General features: G+C 34.0%; 1 protein-coding gene across 1 annotated transcript in view; it reads left to right on the forward strand.

Annotated features, from left to right (window-relative positions):
* Positions 1–17,236, forward strand: part of PIK3C3 (phosphatidylinositol 3-kinase catalytic subunit type 3) — a 169,010-nt gene that overhangs the window by 33,857 nt on the left and 117,917 nt on the right. The window contains exons 10-12 of the mRNA XM_074279240.1: positions 6,645–6,830; positions 13,785–13,939; positions 14,976–15,066. Coding sequence (XP_074135341.1) covers positions 6,645–6,830; positions 13,785–13,939; positions 14,976–15,066 — 432 coding nt within the window. The remainder of the gene's footprint in view (positions 1–6,644; positions 6,831–13,784; positions 13,940–14,975; positions 15,067–17,236) is intronic.

Raw genomic sequence — 17,236 nt, forward strand, 5'->3', positions numbered from 1 at the left:
CTCCCGTCTCTCTATCTTTCTGTATGTCTTTCTCTCTCTCTTCCTCTCCATTTCTTTCTTTCTTTCTCTCCATCTCTATCTTCCTATCCTTTTCTCCTTCCTTCCTTCTTCCCTTTCCTCTTTTTCCTCCTTTTCCTCTCCCTGTCCCTTTTCTTCTTATCTTTGTGCTTCAGTTCTTCCTCCTTCCACTTATTTCTTTCCAGACTATAGTTTTGTTGTATGTATTATGGTCAAGAGGTACCAGGAAAGTTATGTTTTTTGCAGAACAACTAATATTGCTTAGAATACATCAGCATATCTCTAATATTGTCAGTGTGGTCACTCAGATTGAAGCATACCAAATGCTTTTTCATTCCACTTGACACATTTCCATTTCTGTTCATAAATCTTTTATAAAACAAATTGTATTGATATATATTTTTTTAAATTTCTTATTCCCACCTTCTACTAAGAAGCCATCTATTATTACAAAGAAAAAAGAGGAGGGGAAAAAAGGAGGGGGAGCTCTTTAAAATTGGCCAGCATATTTTTTCCCCCTGAGGCAATTGGGGTTAAATAACCTGCTCAGGGTCACACAGTTAGGAAGTGTTAAAGTATCTGAGACCAGATATGAACTCAGGTCCTCTACTATGCCAGCTAGCTGCCCTTCCAGCATTTTATTTTTTATTTTTTATTTATATTGTTTTTATTTACCATATATATGCATGGGTAATTTTACAACATTGACAATTGCCAAACCTTTTGTTCTAATTTTTCTCCTCCTTCCTTCCCCCCAGATGGCAGGTTGACCAATACATATTAAATATGTTAGAGTATAAATTAAATACAATATATGTATACATGTCCAAACAGTTGTTTTATTGTACAGAAAGAATCGGACTTTGAAATAGTATACAATTAGCCTGTGAAGGAAATCCAAAATGCAGCTGCCAGCATATTTTAAAAAAATAATCTTATATTACATGCCATATTCCATGTCTTGGGGGCAGCTAAGTGAATTGGAGAGGGAAATGGTAAACCACTCCAGTTTGTTTGCCAAGAAAATTTCAGATGGGGTCATGAAAAATTGGACACAACTGAAACTTTAGTGTCACAGTATGTGATCTGCCTTTTTTATTTAAAAAAAAAAAAAAGTAGCCTAAATACACTTTAGCAGTTAATTTATATTGATATTATCTTTAGAGGTCCTGTCTATCAAAGTAATTAAAGCCAAGTTCATGGACTTATAATTCACAGAATCTTTTCTCCCCCTCTCTCCCACTTCTTTGTGGGGAATGGAGCTGGGGGCGGGAAGGGGGATAGGAATTCGATTTCTGTAGTCCTCACTTTCTCAGTTTTTTTCAGAGATAGATTTACTCAGCAGTTTTATCTGCCAATTCTCTCAGTAACTTCCTATGTAGTACTTCTAGACTTGCTGCCTCACATTTGTCTTCTTGCTTGCTTGCTATAATCTGTATTTAAATTGTTTCAACTCTGAAATGATCATTTTTGTTCTGTCCTTTGCAGCACAAAGATTCTTCTCCATTGCAAAGAAAAATGTCTTCTGTTTGTACTCTGGAGAACATTTTCCTTAAGGAAGGCAGGGGCTTCTACCCCCCAAGCTAATATTTGACTTCCTCTTTAATGTTGTGATATTAATGGAATTTTTATCTCTAAATATATTCTATTAATTTTATTTACCTATATCTTTAATGCTTCAGATATACATGAGAGGCACCTTTAATTTCAGGATTTCTTTTGACTTTTTAACAACAAACATTAAAAACAATGAAAATCTTTTTTTTCCTAAATCTTTTAGTCAGTTCTGTAAATGGTGAGTTTTTCAATGTATAATTGCTTACAAAAGCCAAACTGTCAGCTTTTCATGTTTTCATCATGTATATTCTTATTGTATGAAGATTATTCTCATAAACATTTTATAGGGATGAGGAAGGAGTTTTATATCTCATCCTAGAAAGAGTACAAATAGTTGTGATTTTTTTTTTTTCCAATTTAGTATCTTATTTTCCATTACCTTAAAAAATAGATCCTTCTGTTTTCAATATTATGCTTCTTTTGGTGTGAATTTTTTTTTTTTTTTTCTTGCTCTGGTCCATCTGCTTTTCTTGATTTTGTCACTATAAAGTGCAATTTCTTTTTGTAGCACATTGGGAACTGAGGTATTAAAGCTGAAGTGTCAGATTCTTGTATATTATAGGTAAAACTTTTGTTGGGGCCCAAACCAGAATAAGATATAGTTGGGAAATATTTAACAAAATAAAAGAGTACAATTGAACATAGATAATGTTAATATATGGTTTTCTAAGTCACTATGCCACTGGCAGGGATCTATTTCTATTTGAGTTTGACAACACTGTTTTAAACAATTCAGATCCACTGTTAACCTGATTTAAAAAAGTACCTATCTTTGCCCTTTCTCCTTTCCTTCCTTTCCTTCCCAATGACCTTTAGATAAAAAGGATAAAATTTTTTGAATTCTTGTTTCCTCTCAATTCCTGAAATGGCTTGCAAATAGTAGGCCCTTAAATTACTTAATTTAATTTAAATTACTTGTTGTAAGAGACATTATTTTAAAAAATACTTCAAAACCATAAATAAGGTGTGGAGGCTGATTATTAAAACTTATACTTTTAGTACTTTCCATTAGTTAATAAACATCACTTTTTCCTGTTTTAAATACACAGGCAAACTTTGTTATAGTCATCTGCTGCTTTTGAGTTGGATTATATAGGCAGTAGACTTCCATTTAGAGGAGCCTTTTTTCAGAAGGGAGATTCTTAGTTTTGTATTGGATGCTTTTGGAATGATCTGATTTGGGTGATTTTTTTTTTTTTTCCCCCCAAGGAGGTATGACTAGAGTTCGATGAATAAATGTCCTCAGAATGAAAGGTAGAAGTGGGAAAGAGAGAAAGTTCATTTGGAGGTATGTTTCATTTGAGGTATTTAGTTCAGTTCACCAATTCCTCTTTATGCCAGGGACTGTGGAAGAAGTAGAAAGCTCTTATAACTGGAGAGTTCAAAAAAAGCTCTTTGCGGGAGATAGTGCCTAAAGGGAATCTTTTTTGGGAGTGAGACAGTTGAAGTTAAATGACTTGGCCTAAGATCACAGAGCTAGTAAGTATCTAAGTCTGGATTTGAACTTAGATCCTCCTGTCTCTAGAGCTAGTGCTGTATCCACTATTCCTAAAGTAAATCTTGAAGGAAACTTAAGGATTCCAAGAAGTGGCAGTCAGGAAGGAGTACATTTCAGGTGTGAGAAAGAGACTATGCAAAGTCCTGGATCCACTGAATTTGTGGAATAGCAAGTAGTTTGCTTATATTACATCAAGAAGGCAGAATTGTTTAGAAAGGTAGGCTGCAACCATATCGTAAAGGGTTTTTAATGTCATATTGTAAAGTTGTTAAAAATCTAAATGGATTACTTCCATGTGCATTTTGGAATTAGTAACTAACTAGAGCTTACTTTTTTTTTTTTCCTGAGGCTGGGGTTAAGTGACTTGTCCAGGATCGCACAGCTAGGAAGTGTTAAGTGTCTGAGGCCAGATTTGAACTCAGGTCCTCCTGAATTCAAGGCTGGTGCTCTATCCATTGCTCCACATAGCTACCCCGAGCTTACTTTGTTAATCAACCATTGGAACATTATTATTATAGAGTGGGTAATTGATGAGAAACATAGAGGATTTTTCTGGGGAAGAGAATAGAAATTAATAAACACAGTCAAGGAAGCAAATATTTATTGAGGTCTATTCCTTACAAAACACCATACTATTATAAACTGCATAGGTTAACGTTTCAAGCCTGATAGTTGATAGTTCTAAAGAATCTGATTTTTTTTTTTTTTTTCCTCTCTAATTCAGGGATTCCTAACCTTTTTTGTGTTATGGACCTATTTGGCAATCTGAACCTATAGATACCTCCAACTGATGCTTTTAAAATGCAAAATAAATATATAGGCTTGCAGAGGAAATTAAGATATATATTTTTTTATCTTTTTGAGTTCATAGACTCCCTAAAATCTATCCCCCAATTAGCGATCCACAAAACCCTGCTGTTATAAAAAAAATTTTTTTTTTTTAATCAATGGTATAACTTGAAACAAAACTGAATCCTATTCATATCATGATTTTGCCCTGTGCTGGAAACCCAGGAAAGCTGAAGTTTAGGGATTTATTATTAAATATTTTTTCATAAATTTCAGTTCTCTAGTTTATATATCTTTCCCTTTCGCTTATTTGTCCTCTTCTCTTGTCTTCTCTGTTTACATTTATGAAATTTAACATAAAGTTGTAAAGTTCTATGTACAGTAGTGCCTTAAGCCCTTTGCCGACAAAACACTATATATCTTACTAATAAATCTGTAAATCTGGATTTATGCATTTTTAGTTATTGACTTAAATATGTTGGTCTGTTGAAGGATTTCTGTACTTAACAATGTATTTCTATTCAAACTTGACTTTCTGTGAAATGAGGGAGCATTTCCTCTAGATATTTATGAAGCATTGTTTTGCTTCCATGCCCATCTTAGGAATGCATTTTGGAAATGAAAATGCATGCATTGAGTATCAGTTGGCAGCACCTATTGAACCCTTATATAGCTAATATAATCTCTAGTCAGGGAGAGTATCTAGGGAGTGATTCAAATAATGCTGTAGAAGAGAACAGGGGCTTGATCTAGCAATGGAAATGTGCATATTAAAAGAGAGAGATCCCAAAGAATTGATAGGAATTTATGTTGGATTTATAGTGAAAGGATAAGCATAACTAACTCCAACATTGCAAACCTAGAGTAATAGAGGAAAGTGGTTTGGGAAATGGGAATAATTGACTGGGAGTTTAGTTTTTTATATTTCAGATTTTTAGAAGCCTCTACATTTGTTTGCTTTCTGATAATCAAAGGACTGGTAAAAGGGAGTAGAAGACACAAATGACTATTTTGGAAGTAATATTGGAAATCACGTTGAGGTAACAATGAAGAGATAATTTGCTAAAAGAAGTAACAAGATTACAGAGTATAATCCTGAGTCCAGAAAGAAGATAATCAGTTGAAAAAAATCAGGGTATATTTAACCAAAAGATAAAAGATTTCTGAGGTTATGATAAATGTGTAGAAGATGGATGAGATTTGTTCTTCTTGAACCTGGAGGGCAAATAAAGAATATTGGTTGGAAATTGCATAATGGGGAATTTAAATTTACTCTATGGAGCTACTGGACAATTAGAACTGCCCACAAATGGGGTTCATTACCTTGTGGGATCTTAAAGCAAAGATTTGATGACTATTTAGTAGGTACATTATGGAGGAAATTCATTTTCAGGTACGAGTTAAACTAGATGGGTCTCCCAAGGTCTCTTCTAACTTAGAGATTAGATGTTATGTAAAATGTTGTTTGTTCTTCATTCTTAAAGAAGACCATAGCATCACAGAGCCATGATATGCAGGTAAAATGAAGTGAGGTAATATGGAAAATCACCAGTTTCACTTTCTTCTCAGGAGCCAGTGGGAAGATAGAGATCAGGATAAGTAGAAATGGAAATGGTCCTGGATGCATTGGGAAATCTTGGTTAAAGTCTTTAATAGGTCTCATTTTGACTGAGGCTGAATCCAATCAGTAATTAAGGCTAGGTAAGAAAGAAGGCAGAGAATGGCCTCTTTTACCTAGTCAAAAAAAAAAAAAGTTTAGTCAGGGTTTCTGGACTAAACATAATTTTCTATTTATTTTCACTCCAGTCAATCTGGGCCCAAACAATGACCAAGTGAGTCTTGGCCTGGAATCTATTGTTGGTCAATTAATGAAGGCCAGAATGATTTGTGTTTCAAGTCTGGTCCTAGCTCAAAAACCCCAAGATATCTTGTGAAAATTTACATTCCTTTGGGCAAAGCACCCACATCTAATTTTATGCTACCCTGTGTGGTCAAAGGGAAAGACAACTAAAGAAGAAAAAAAGGAGCTATACTGCTCACCTGCCCTGTTCCACTTGTGTCCCCCATGGGACAGCTCTTACTCCTCCTCACAGACATTGTCGTTTGTCTTTTCTTCTCAGAATAGATTGTCACAACAGGGAGATTAGGCCATGACATGTGAGTGAATTGAATTGAAGTGTAATATAAGTCAGCAAAGAAATATTGGGTCTAAAAATGCTAGTACTGGAATAGGTGGTACTCTTCTGACATCTGTATTTTTTTCCTTTAAAGATCATTCATTCATTAAGTAACTATTCACAAATGATGTTATTATAAGGCTCTACATACTTCCACAGTAATCTTAATGAATGTTTAATTTATGACCTGTCTTAAGGATGAATCAAAAATTAAGTTGTAAGATGCTTATTACAATCTTTAATATTATTTTTATGCTTTCAAATGAAGATGTATATGTGTGTGTATACATGTTTATATTCTCATAACATCATTATTTGAATGCCTAGTTTTGTATTTAGATACAAAATCTAGGCATATTTACATTAATGCAGTTGATTAGAAACAGATATGTTTATTAGGTAGGGGCAAAGGGTAGGGAATCAAATGAGTCAATTAGTCTTGACTATATGCAGGTTGTCATGATATTTCATGGTTCTGGGAAATGATTGTTGCTAGCCTTAACAAGTTTTGGTTTTATTTCTATTTTTGTTTGTTTTGGTTTTAGGCTTTGACAAAGTTCTTAAAGTGTGTCAACTGGGATCTTCCTCAGGAGGCCAAACAGGCATTAGAACTACTGGGAAAATGGAAGCCAATGGATGTGGAAGATTCTTTGGAGCTGTTATCTTCACATTTCACTAATCCAACAGTGAGGCGCTATGCTGTTGCTCGTTTGCAGCAAGCAGATGATGAGGTATAGTTTACTTCTGTTTTTTGGGTATATCTTCCTAGAAACTAATCATGTTTGGGATTGGCAGAGAAAGAAAGAGGCAACAGACACCAAGAAGGAGGCAGAGAGAGAAGAGAATGATACTGAGAAGAAAAGAGATAGGGGGAGAGAGGAAATGAGAGTGAAAAGAGAGAGAAGAAAGAGGAAAAAAATAGGGAGAGAGAGGGAAAAGAGAGACTGAGGGAGACAGATTCAGCAGGAGAGATAAAGATTCAGCAGGATGTGTGTTGAACTGGGGTGGGGAGGTGCCATCAGAAGTAAATTAAAATATTCCTCCAAGGACTCTTCAGTGAAATGAAAATTTACTCCCTGAACTGTTACCTGACATGGCAATTCCTCCCAGGATATTTACCTGGAAGCACAACTTGTACTATACTGTCTGGAAAAAGGAATTCTAATGAAAAATGGTTTAATGTAGCACCAGCTAGGGAATAATTCAGGTCCTCTCCATCAGTCAGAATACAACAAGCCACATTTAATTGTAGCCTTGAAAAGCCTCCAGGGTCCTCAAAGCATAGAACTGCTTGGCCATGCTGCCTACAACTCCCCCCCCTTCCCCCCCCCCCCTCCACCCCCAGCCTCTTGCCTCTTTAAACTTTTTCAGTAGCTCACCATTATGTATATGTGTGGGTTTCCAGAAAGTAGTTCTAAATCCTTCTGGAAAGCAAAGACATCAAACTTTATGATTGCTATTTATGTAGATTACAAAGCCACTGGGGAAAGGTTGTCTGTTCTTCTGTTGACACAGGTCATTTCACATTTTAGGAGTTTTCAATAATATTGACTTCCTCAGCAATTCTTCTCTCTCAGTTTTTCCAGTGTGACTATGATCCCAGAGCCTTGCTAGCCTATTGGGGTTTCTTGGGTAAAGTAAAATGAATACTTTGTTTGTTTAATATCCTTCAGATGTATTTTCTTTAGGGAAATAGCTTTTAGGAGATTATGCTGTCTTAGCCCATTGGGGAAACATCTGTTTTTTCCTTAGTATCTTTGTGACCCTGGGGAAGTCACCCTATTTGCCTTGGTTTCCTCATCTGTAAAATGAGTTGGAGAAGGAAATGGCAAATCACTCTAGTATCTTTGCCAAGAAAACTTGGGTCACATATGGGTTATAGGGTCACAGAGTCAGACAAAACTGCAATAATTGAACACAAAAACTATTAATTGAATAGCTTAGTTTAATCTTACAAAGGGAACACATAAAAGTTCTCTTTTAGTATTTGAGGAATATTCAAAGTGAGAAATTAGCCATTTTCATGCTTATTCCAGAAGAGAGAATTAGGACCAGAGTGTGAAATATGTAAAGAGGCAGAGTTAAAGTCGTTATAAGGGAACACTTCCTAATAAGTAAAATTATCAAAAGAGAATATACTAAGTTAGGAGGTGGGAGTCTCCTCCTTCCATCCAACTAGAGGTCTTCAAGCAAAAATTTGTTGACTGCATTTTAAGTGTTTTGTTTGTAGAGGAGATTTATTTCTGAGATACAAATTGGACAAGTTGGACTGTGTAGCCTCTGAGTTACCATAGAACTCTGAAATGCTATGCTTCTGTTTTGATATACTGAATCTGTGTTATTGAGCTTGTAGAGATTGCTATGGAGGTGGAAGAAGTAAGGCAAGCTCACAATGATTCCTATCTTTCTACTGTTGTCACTGATCCTTATCTGCTGATAATTTCCAGTTTGGCTTGAAGGCTTGGATGTGAATTTCTCTTGTAATCAGTATTGTTCATTGTACATAGGTGCCACCTCCTTCCCTCAAATTTTAGCCACGACTTCAATACAGTTAAAAACAAAAACAGACACAACCTTCCAAATTTATAGTGTAGAACTGACATGATAGATCACTGCATTCACATTCTAAAACTCATACAGAATTAAATAGAATTTTAGAGTTGGTGATATAGCCCAGTAAAGTAATCTCTAACATGCTATGCAAGACTTCTAGTGATGGGAGTTTCACTGCTTCCTGAGGGGACCCATTACATTATTGGTTTGCTAGGAAATGTGTTTCCTGACATTAAATCACAATATTTTGTGTTCTCCAAATCTTTTCTTCTTAGTTTTGCCCTCTAGAGCCAAAGAAATATTTAATCCTTCTTTCTCCTGATACCACTTCAGAAACTTAGGAATACCTTTCTTGAGCTGTCTGAGTCTTCTCTTTTCCACACTAAACATGCACACTTTTTTCAGCAGATCCTCATATGGTAGGAATCCAAGGCCACTCAATTCTATTTCTGTCCTCTTTTATTTAGTATTCTTCTTAAATTGTGGAATATGAAACAGCATAATAACTGAAATGTGCTCTGAGTCAAGAGCTTATCAACTCTTTATTTTTGGAAGCTATAATTCTCTTAGTGCAGTCCAAGGATATCGTAATTTTTAAAACTGCCACATCATAGTGTTGCATCCCAATCATACTTACTCTCTTCCAAAACCCCCAGATCTTTTTCAGGAAAAGATGATGAATTTCATTGCCATAAGTTTCATTTTTTTTAAGCAGTCTATAATTTTGACCCTGGGGCAGGCAGGTAGTGCAGTGGATAGAACACCAGGTATGGAGTCAGGAGTCAGTTTAAATCCAGCCTCAAGACAATTACTAGCTCTTCGACCCAGGGCCAGTCACTTAATCCTCATTAAGTGCCTCAGTTCCTCATCTGTAAAATGGAGACATTGGAAAAGTATATTTGCCAAGACCATGAAGAATTACTTAGGTCTGAACAGCAACACAACAGATTTGACTCTGTGATTATCTGACATTAGCTTTGGGACAGGCCCTAGTCCTTTTTTTCCCCTCTGAAATCAGCATTATTCTTCTCATACATTTCTGAAATTTGTTTCCAGCCCTTATTAATCTTTTTTCACATATTAGGTTCCACTTCTCTACAAGTTCAAGGGGCGAAATGTTGCTCACATTCCCCCACTGAAGAAATGTTCAGGGAAAACTCTTTATAAATTTATGATACCATAGGCATAGTATACATACACATACAATCTAATAGCCTTATATAAGTTTCATTCACAGTCTGGAAAGTCATGATATTAAACATCGATAATTCATATTTATAGCATACTTTAGAATTTGTAAGTCACTTTTTTCTCAAAAACCTTGTAGTGAATGTAAGTATTTTTATCCTTATTCTGCAAAAGGAGAGATTAAGACTTGCCTATAATCTTGTAGCAAAATACAAGCCTAGCTGTAACTGAAGACCTTCTCTTATAGCGTAGGACTAGTATTTTTTCTGCCATGGCACATTTTCTAGTATTTTGTGATCATTTTGAAATATTCATTATCATCTCTTATGTGACTTGTCTGTTCCAAATTTACATCATCTAAAAATTTGTTTTGAATGCTATTGTGTTAGTGAAGTATATACAGACATATTGTTATTTTAAGATGGTTTTCATGCCCTCGATTCATTCCTGGCAGATTTTTATGGTTGTTACTTATAGATAATTTTACAACTCTTAGGGAGATTTCTAATTATGTTGAGATTGAAATCCAATATTTTAATGACTGACCTTCATGCTTAAAGAAACAATTTTTTTTCCAAATTGAACTATATAATGGAAAGGTCTGAATCCTCAGTTATAATAGCTAACAAAAGTTTTCATATAAGTGAAGGAGAGTGTACTTTGGACATAGATTGTCCAAATAGAATGTAAAAATGATATGGCAGTAAAAGACTTAAGTTGAGAAGGTGGTTGTTCTAATGAATTATTTTCCTATAGAACTTAATAATGCATTTGTTTTTAATTTCATCTTTAATTAGGATGCCAAATACCAGATCATATATTTAACAGAAAAGTTTGTAGTTTGTTTAAAAGTAATATATACTATCAGTAAAGAAGACCAAAGAGGAATAATTTTTATTAAATGTGTTGATAAGTTTAGTATTATGAGATGAACTTTTTACTAGTAATGTGAATCCTACACATTTATTGAGAACTGTAAATGTTAAATGTAATTATTCAGTTATTTTCAAGTTTTAAAGCTGCTTTTGTCTTCCTTTATAATTTAAAATAATACTAAAAAAAATGGTACGTTAATATGCTTTAATATCTAAGCATCTGAGTTGGAATGTGATATTTTCCTGTCCTCTGGAGATACAATGTGATATATGCTAGTCTTGGAATAGAGAAGGCTTAGGATCATGTAAGCCAGGAGTAACAGGTTCACAGCTTGATTGCCCAAAAGATCAAATTGAAGGCTTGTGCATAACCTACAGAGGAACGTAGACAATAACTGCACTGAATTAGAAGGTATATAGATCAGTTGTGGTTTGTACTATAGAGGGAATATTCAAATCAGTGAGATTTTAGAATTTTTGGAATGATAATGACTAATATTTATGTAGAATTTTAAGGTTTATAAAACCCTGAGCTTGGAATAATTTGTTAGATGTTAGCATACTTTCTCATAGTTTTTTGCTTCAAGTCTCTCCATTCTAATCCATTCATTATTAATCAGCCAGAGTGATTTTTCTTTTTCTTTTCATCTCTTTCTTTTTTTCATCTCTTCCTTTTTTTTTTAAATTAATTTTATAATTATAATTTTTTTGACACTATATATGCATGAGTAATTTTTTTTATAACATTATCCCTTGTATTCATTTTTCCAAATTTTCCCTTCCCTACCCTAGATGACAGGCAATCCCATACATTTTACATGTGTTACAATATACCCTAGATACAATATATGTGTGTAAATCCAATTTTCTTGTTGCACGTTAAGTATTGGATTCCGAAGGTATAAGTAACCTGGGTAGATAGAGAGTAGTGCTAATATTTTACATTCAATTCCCAGTATTCCTTCTCTGGGTATAGTTGTTTTCTGTCCATCATTGATCAGCTGGAAGTAAGTTGGATCTTCTTTATGTTGAAGGTATCCACTTCCATCAGAATACGTCCTCATACAGTATCGCTGTTGAAGTTTAAGTGATCTCCTGGTTCTGCTCATTTCCAGAGTGATTTTTCTAAAGCTCCCCTAAAACACAGTAACCCTAAGTGGCTTCTTTTTTGCCTCAAGGATCAAACATAAAAAATCTTTGTTTTACATTTAAAAGTTTAGTCTTTTTCTAATTTTCTAGTCATCTTATACTTCCATGTATTTTATGATTTGGCTTCACTGGCCTGCTTATTGGTACTCACATGTGACATGCCATCTTCTGACTCTGCCTTTGCACATTAACTATCCCCATGCTTAAAGTGCTCTTTCCCTGGCCACTTTGTTGACGTTTTTCTGTCCTAATTTGCCTGTTAGTCATCACCAGAATTTTTTTATCTTTGTTTTACATTTAAAAGTTTAGTCTTTTTCTAATTTTCTAGTCATCTTATACTTCCATGTATTTTATGATTTGGCTTCACTGGCCTGCTTATTGGTACTCACATGTGACATGCCATCTTCTGACTCTGCCTTTGCACATTAACTATCCCCATGCTTAAAGTGCTCTTTCCCTGGCCACTTTGTTGACGTTTTTCTGTCCTAATTTGCCTGTTAGTCATCACCAGAATTTTTTTATTTTTATTTATTTCCCCCCCCCCCTAAAAGTTTAGTCTTTTTCTAATTTTCTAGTCATCTTATACTTCCATGTATTTTATGATTTGGCTTCACTGGCCTGCTTATTGGTACTCACATGTGACATGCCATCTTCTGACTCTGCCTTTGCACATTAACTATCCCCATGCTTAAAGTGCTCTTTCCCTGGCCACTTTGTTGACGTTTTTCTGTCCTAATTTGCCTGTTAGTCATCACCAGAATTTTTTTATTTTTATTTATTCCCCCCCCCCCTAAAAGTTTAGTCTTTTTCTAATTTTCTAGTCATCTTATACTTCCATGTATTTTATGATTTGGCTTCACTGGCCTGCTTATTGGTACTCACATGTGACATGCCATCTTCTGACTCTGCCTTTGCACATTAACTATCCCCATGCTTAAAGTGCTCTTTCCCTGGCCACTTTGTTGACGTTTTTCTGTCCTAATTTGCCTGTTAGTCATCACCAGAATTTTTTTATTTTTATTTATTTCCCCCCCCCCCCCCTAAAAGTTTAGTCTTTTTCTAATTTTCTAGTCATCTTATACTTCCATGTATTTTATGATTTGGCTTCACTGGCCTGCTTATTGGTACTCACATGTGACATGCCATCTTCTGACTCTGCCTTTGCACATTAACTATCCCCATGCTTAAAGTGCTCTTTCCCTGGCCACTTTGTTGACGTTTTTCTGTCCTAATTTGCCTGTTAGTCATCACCAGAATTTTTTTATTTTTATTTATTTCCCCTCCTCTCCCCCCCCACGAGGCTGGGGTTAACTGACTTGCCCAGGGTCACACAACTAGGAAGTGTTAAGTGTCTGAGACCAGATTTGAACTCGGGTCCTCCTGAATTCAAGGCTGTTGCTCTATCCACTGCGCCACCTAGCTGCCCCCTATTTTTATTTTTTTAATATATACTTTGTGGCTGCTTAGAACTATTTCATTCAGACTGTCTTGGAAGCTAATAGGAAAAAAAAAATTGTTGCATTGGCCATGAACATTAAAATGTGCATTGTTCCCTGGGCTCTTGTGGTCACTTGTCTGTCTCAATTCCCCCAAAGTGGCATTTTGATAAATTAGGGTTTTGTCTTTCAGCAGAAAAAGGAGTGAGAGATATAAATGCTTTGAATATTTAAGGCTGCTGTTAGATTTTATTTGTATGGTATTGTGAAGAGACACAAGATTATCTAATTTGGTCTTAACTAATAAATATATAACTAACTAATATCCATCCCAGATTTCTTAAATTGGTGATTAATACAGTTTTTTCTACTTTCTCCTCAGATTTAAAACATTGTTATAGCTTTAGATATAGAGAAGTTAAAGCATCATGATCTTTGTGGAAACTTCTACTTAAGTTTCTTTTGCTTTCTCTGTATTTCCTAGGATTTGTTGATGTACTTGTTGCAGTTGGTTCAGGCCCTCAAGTATGAAAACTTTGATGATATAAAGAATGGATTGGAACCTAATAAGAAAGAGTGTCAAGGATCTGTATCAGAGAGTATATCAAGTTCTGGAACAAGCACTGCAGAAATAGATAGGTATATATTTTCAGGAACAAAATTATATTTTAAAACTCATCACATTTTATTGTTATATTTTATTTGTGTTTGTTCTGTCTTTCTCCTCAAATGTGCCTAATCTGTGTTTGGGGTTTAAAATGTTATTAGCATATATTATGAAAAAATCAGGAGCAAATTGATTACTAAGTCTGTTTAGGGCTTGCTGTTAGAAAAATAAATGAAAATGTACATTATGTTTGTGCAATTTCATTAAGATTTTGGGTTTATTGTTGGCAGCTAGGGAGGTGAATATATTTTCTTTTTTCTTTTGAAGTTTCTGCCATTATAGGAGATCATATTTTGGGATAATTTGAATTCATAGAAGCATCTTATTGATTTAAAAAAAAAAACAAAACTGGCCCCCAGAAAGTGCAGTAAGTTCCTTGCCCCACATAACACATATAGATAATGGCAGAGAGAGGGTTAGAATCCAGAGCTCCTAATTGCTATTCTAGTATTCTTTTTTTTCTGTACTATTGATTTTTGATTAGATTCTTATCAGTAGAATGTAAACTTCTTAAGGGGAAAGAATTGTTTTGTTTTTGCCTTTGAGTCCCCAGTGCCTGGTATGCAGTAGACAGCCAATAAATTTTTGTTTAATTGAATGTTTTATATTTTTCTTCATAGTTGTAGTGTCTTCTTTATTTGAATTAGAAGAGGACTAGACGACCTTAGGAATGTTCATTTTTTAATATTTTTGAGAGAGTGATAGGAAAGGGATTTGTAAATATCTCAGGAGATTTATTTTTCCTATATATCTTATTTTTTTTTATCCTCTACTTTTTAAAGATCTTTACATCTCTCAATGTATTCTGCCTCATAGCATTATTATTTGATTATTATGACATAATTATTATTATATCACATTAGCATTAATTGTAATTTTTTGAAAGGATTAATTTTCATTTTAATAAAAATGAATTCCTCTTATAGACAAAATTTGTTATATGCTAAATTATTCAGCAGAATTCTTATTTATATATTAAGTTTATAACTTTTCGTATTTTGTTTTTAGTTCTCAGATCATAACTAGTCCTCTTCCTCCAGTGTCTTCTCCTCCCCCTGCATCAAAAACAAAAGAATCTGCAGATGGTGAAAATCTGGAGGTGAGATAAGAGTTTATAGCTTCTTATAGGAGGATGTTGTGTTAAGAGGTTCTTAATAGATATACGTTTTAATGTTGGTCCTTATAACACTGGTTTTGATTAATAAACAAAATATTACAAGTTCATTAAATAACTTGTTTTATGAGGCATGCTTATGAATTTTCCCATCAGCATAAATTGCCAGATAGACCTTAACATAAAGCATTTTACTGGAGCCTTGGGCATATAAATGGATTCATAAGCAATGTACAAATGAACTGGATATAAATATTTTATTAAGAAAAGCCAGGATACTTAATATAAGGTATTCATGAACATTACTGTAATTGTTGCCAGTGTTCTGTGATTACATTATAGAGAACTATGACTTTGGAATTATAGTAACTACAATAAATGGCAACTTTGCATAGCTCATACCAAATATTGGGCCAGGTCCTATTAAATAGATAAGCTCATTTTTGTAGGCTGTTTAATTCATTGAACATAGTAGGTACTTAATACATATTTAAAGTACTATGTTGGGAACACAAAGATAATTAGCAAGACAATAAATGATTTTTTCATTGAATCCCAATTGTTTCAGCAATTGCCATTACCAGTAATAGTTGTTTAGCATACATATTTGGAAGTTCTTTATATATTGTAGAATCTCTTCCAAAGTGACCTGAGAACTACTGACTAGTGTATCTATTTCCTTACTGCCTCTAGGCTGAAATGAATCTCAAACTTTGATTATTGAAATAATAGTTGTAAAAATGACAATAAATGCTGGCTATCAATATGAAAAAAACTTAATTTATTGCTCTGCTAGTAAACTTACATCTTCAGTCTCATATTTAGTGCTGACGCTGATACATTGTTTAAGGAAAGAGTAATTTTTACTGAATTACTAGGATTATATCAAAGATGATCCCTGGCCTTTTTAGTTGGAACTCAGACTGTCTTTGAAACTGTCTACAAGTGATGGTTTGATTTTTTTTTTTTTTTTTATGTTATTTGTACTACACTTAAATATTGATGAAATGATTTTTGTAGATTATCCTGAAAATCACTTAAAGTCAAGTACTCCTTAAATTCCAAATCTTATATAAGGAATGTCATGTTGGATTGGCTGTTTTTAGGTCAAAAAACAATTTGATATTAAATTGTTCTAGGTGAAATTAGCATGTATGTTGCTCATCTCTTGCTCTCTCCTTGTTTTCCTTCTAACCCTCATTCCTCCTTTTTCTGTATCATTTTCCTATACTGAAATATCATTAGTCTTATATTCCTTTATAATAGTTGTTCTTCAGAGTTCTGAACTGAATTTATTTCTGAATTCCTTTCTCTTTACATTTTTGTTTCTTAATGATGTTCTTCGGCACATATCTAGCACTAATCTTTTTTAAGAACTCCAGTCCAACATCATTAACTGTTTTACAGATATCTACTTTTAGATATGCCATCAATATATAAAATTCATTATGTGTAAACCAGAACTCAGTACTAAAAAATCATTTGTATTTGTTTCTTTAAATCTTTCCCAATTGCATGAAAAAAATAATAATAATCACTTTTTAAAGTTTGTTTTAGATCTTTCTCCTGCCCATTTCTTCCTCCTTATTGAAAAGATACTATGAAGAACTTAGTATTTTTCACATTATACCTGTTCTATTTCTTTTAGGGTCATCTGGAAGGATAAAAACAGAAAAAGCCATATGGCTGAGTAATTAAAATCTGATATGCTCCAAGTTCCAATTAGATGAGTTATAAGAAATTTTTATAAAATAATCATTTTGGCATCTTGGGATAACTTTTATTGTGTGGCCATTGGAGAAAAGCTTCTTACATTTTCTTCATACACAAAATGTATCTTTGACTTTTCAAAAGCCTTCATGCTCTATAGAGTCCCTTTGTACCTTTTCCAGTCTTCTTATACTTTACTTCCTCCAAGTATTCTGTGATCTACGGACACAGTTTTTGGTGGTTCTTTATCTCTAGATTCTGGGCTTTTTCACTGGATAACCTATACCTGTAATGTTCTCCTTCAACTTCAACTTCTGGCTTCCTTTAAGATTCAACTTAAATCTCAGCTTCTGCAAGAAATATTTTTCCTCTAAGATTACCTTCTATGTATAATATATATGTTTTGTTAGGATATTGTTTTTCCATGTCTCTCCCATTTGAATGT

The sequence above is a fragment of the Sminthopsis crassicaudata genome, chromosome 1 (genome assembly GCF_048593235.1).
Source record: "Sminthopsis crassicaudata isolate SCR6 chromosome 1, ASM4859323v1, whole genome shotgun sequence".
Taxonomy (NCBI): domain Eukaryota; kingdom Metazoa; phylum Chordata; class Mammalia; order Dasyuromorphia; family Dasyuridae; genus Sminthopsis; species Sminthopsis crassicaudata.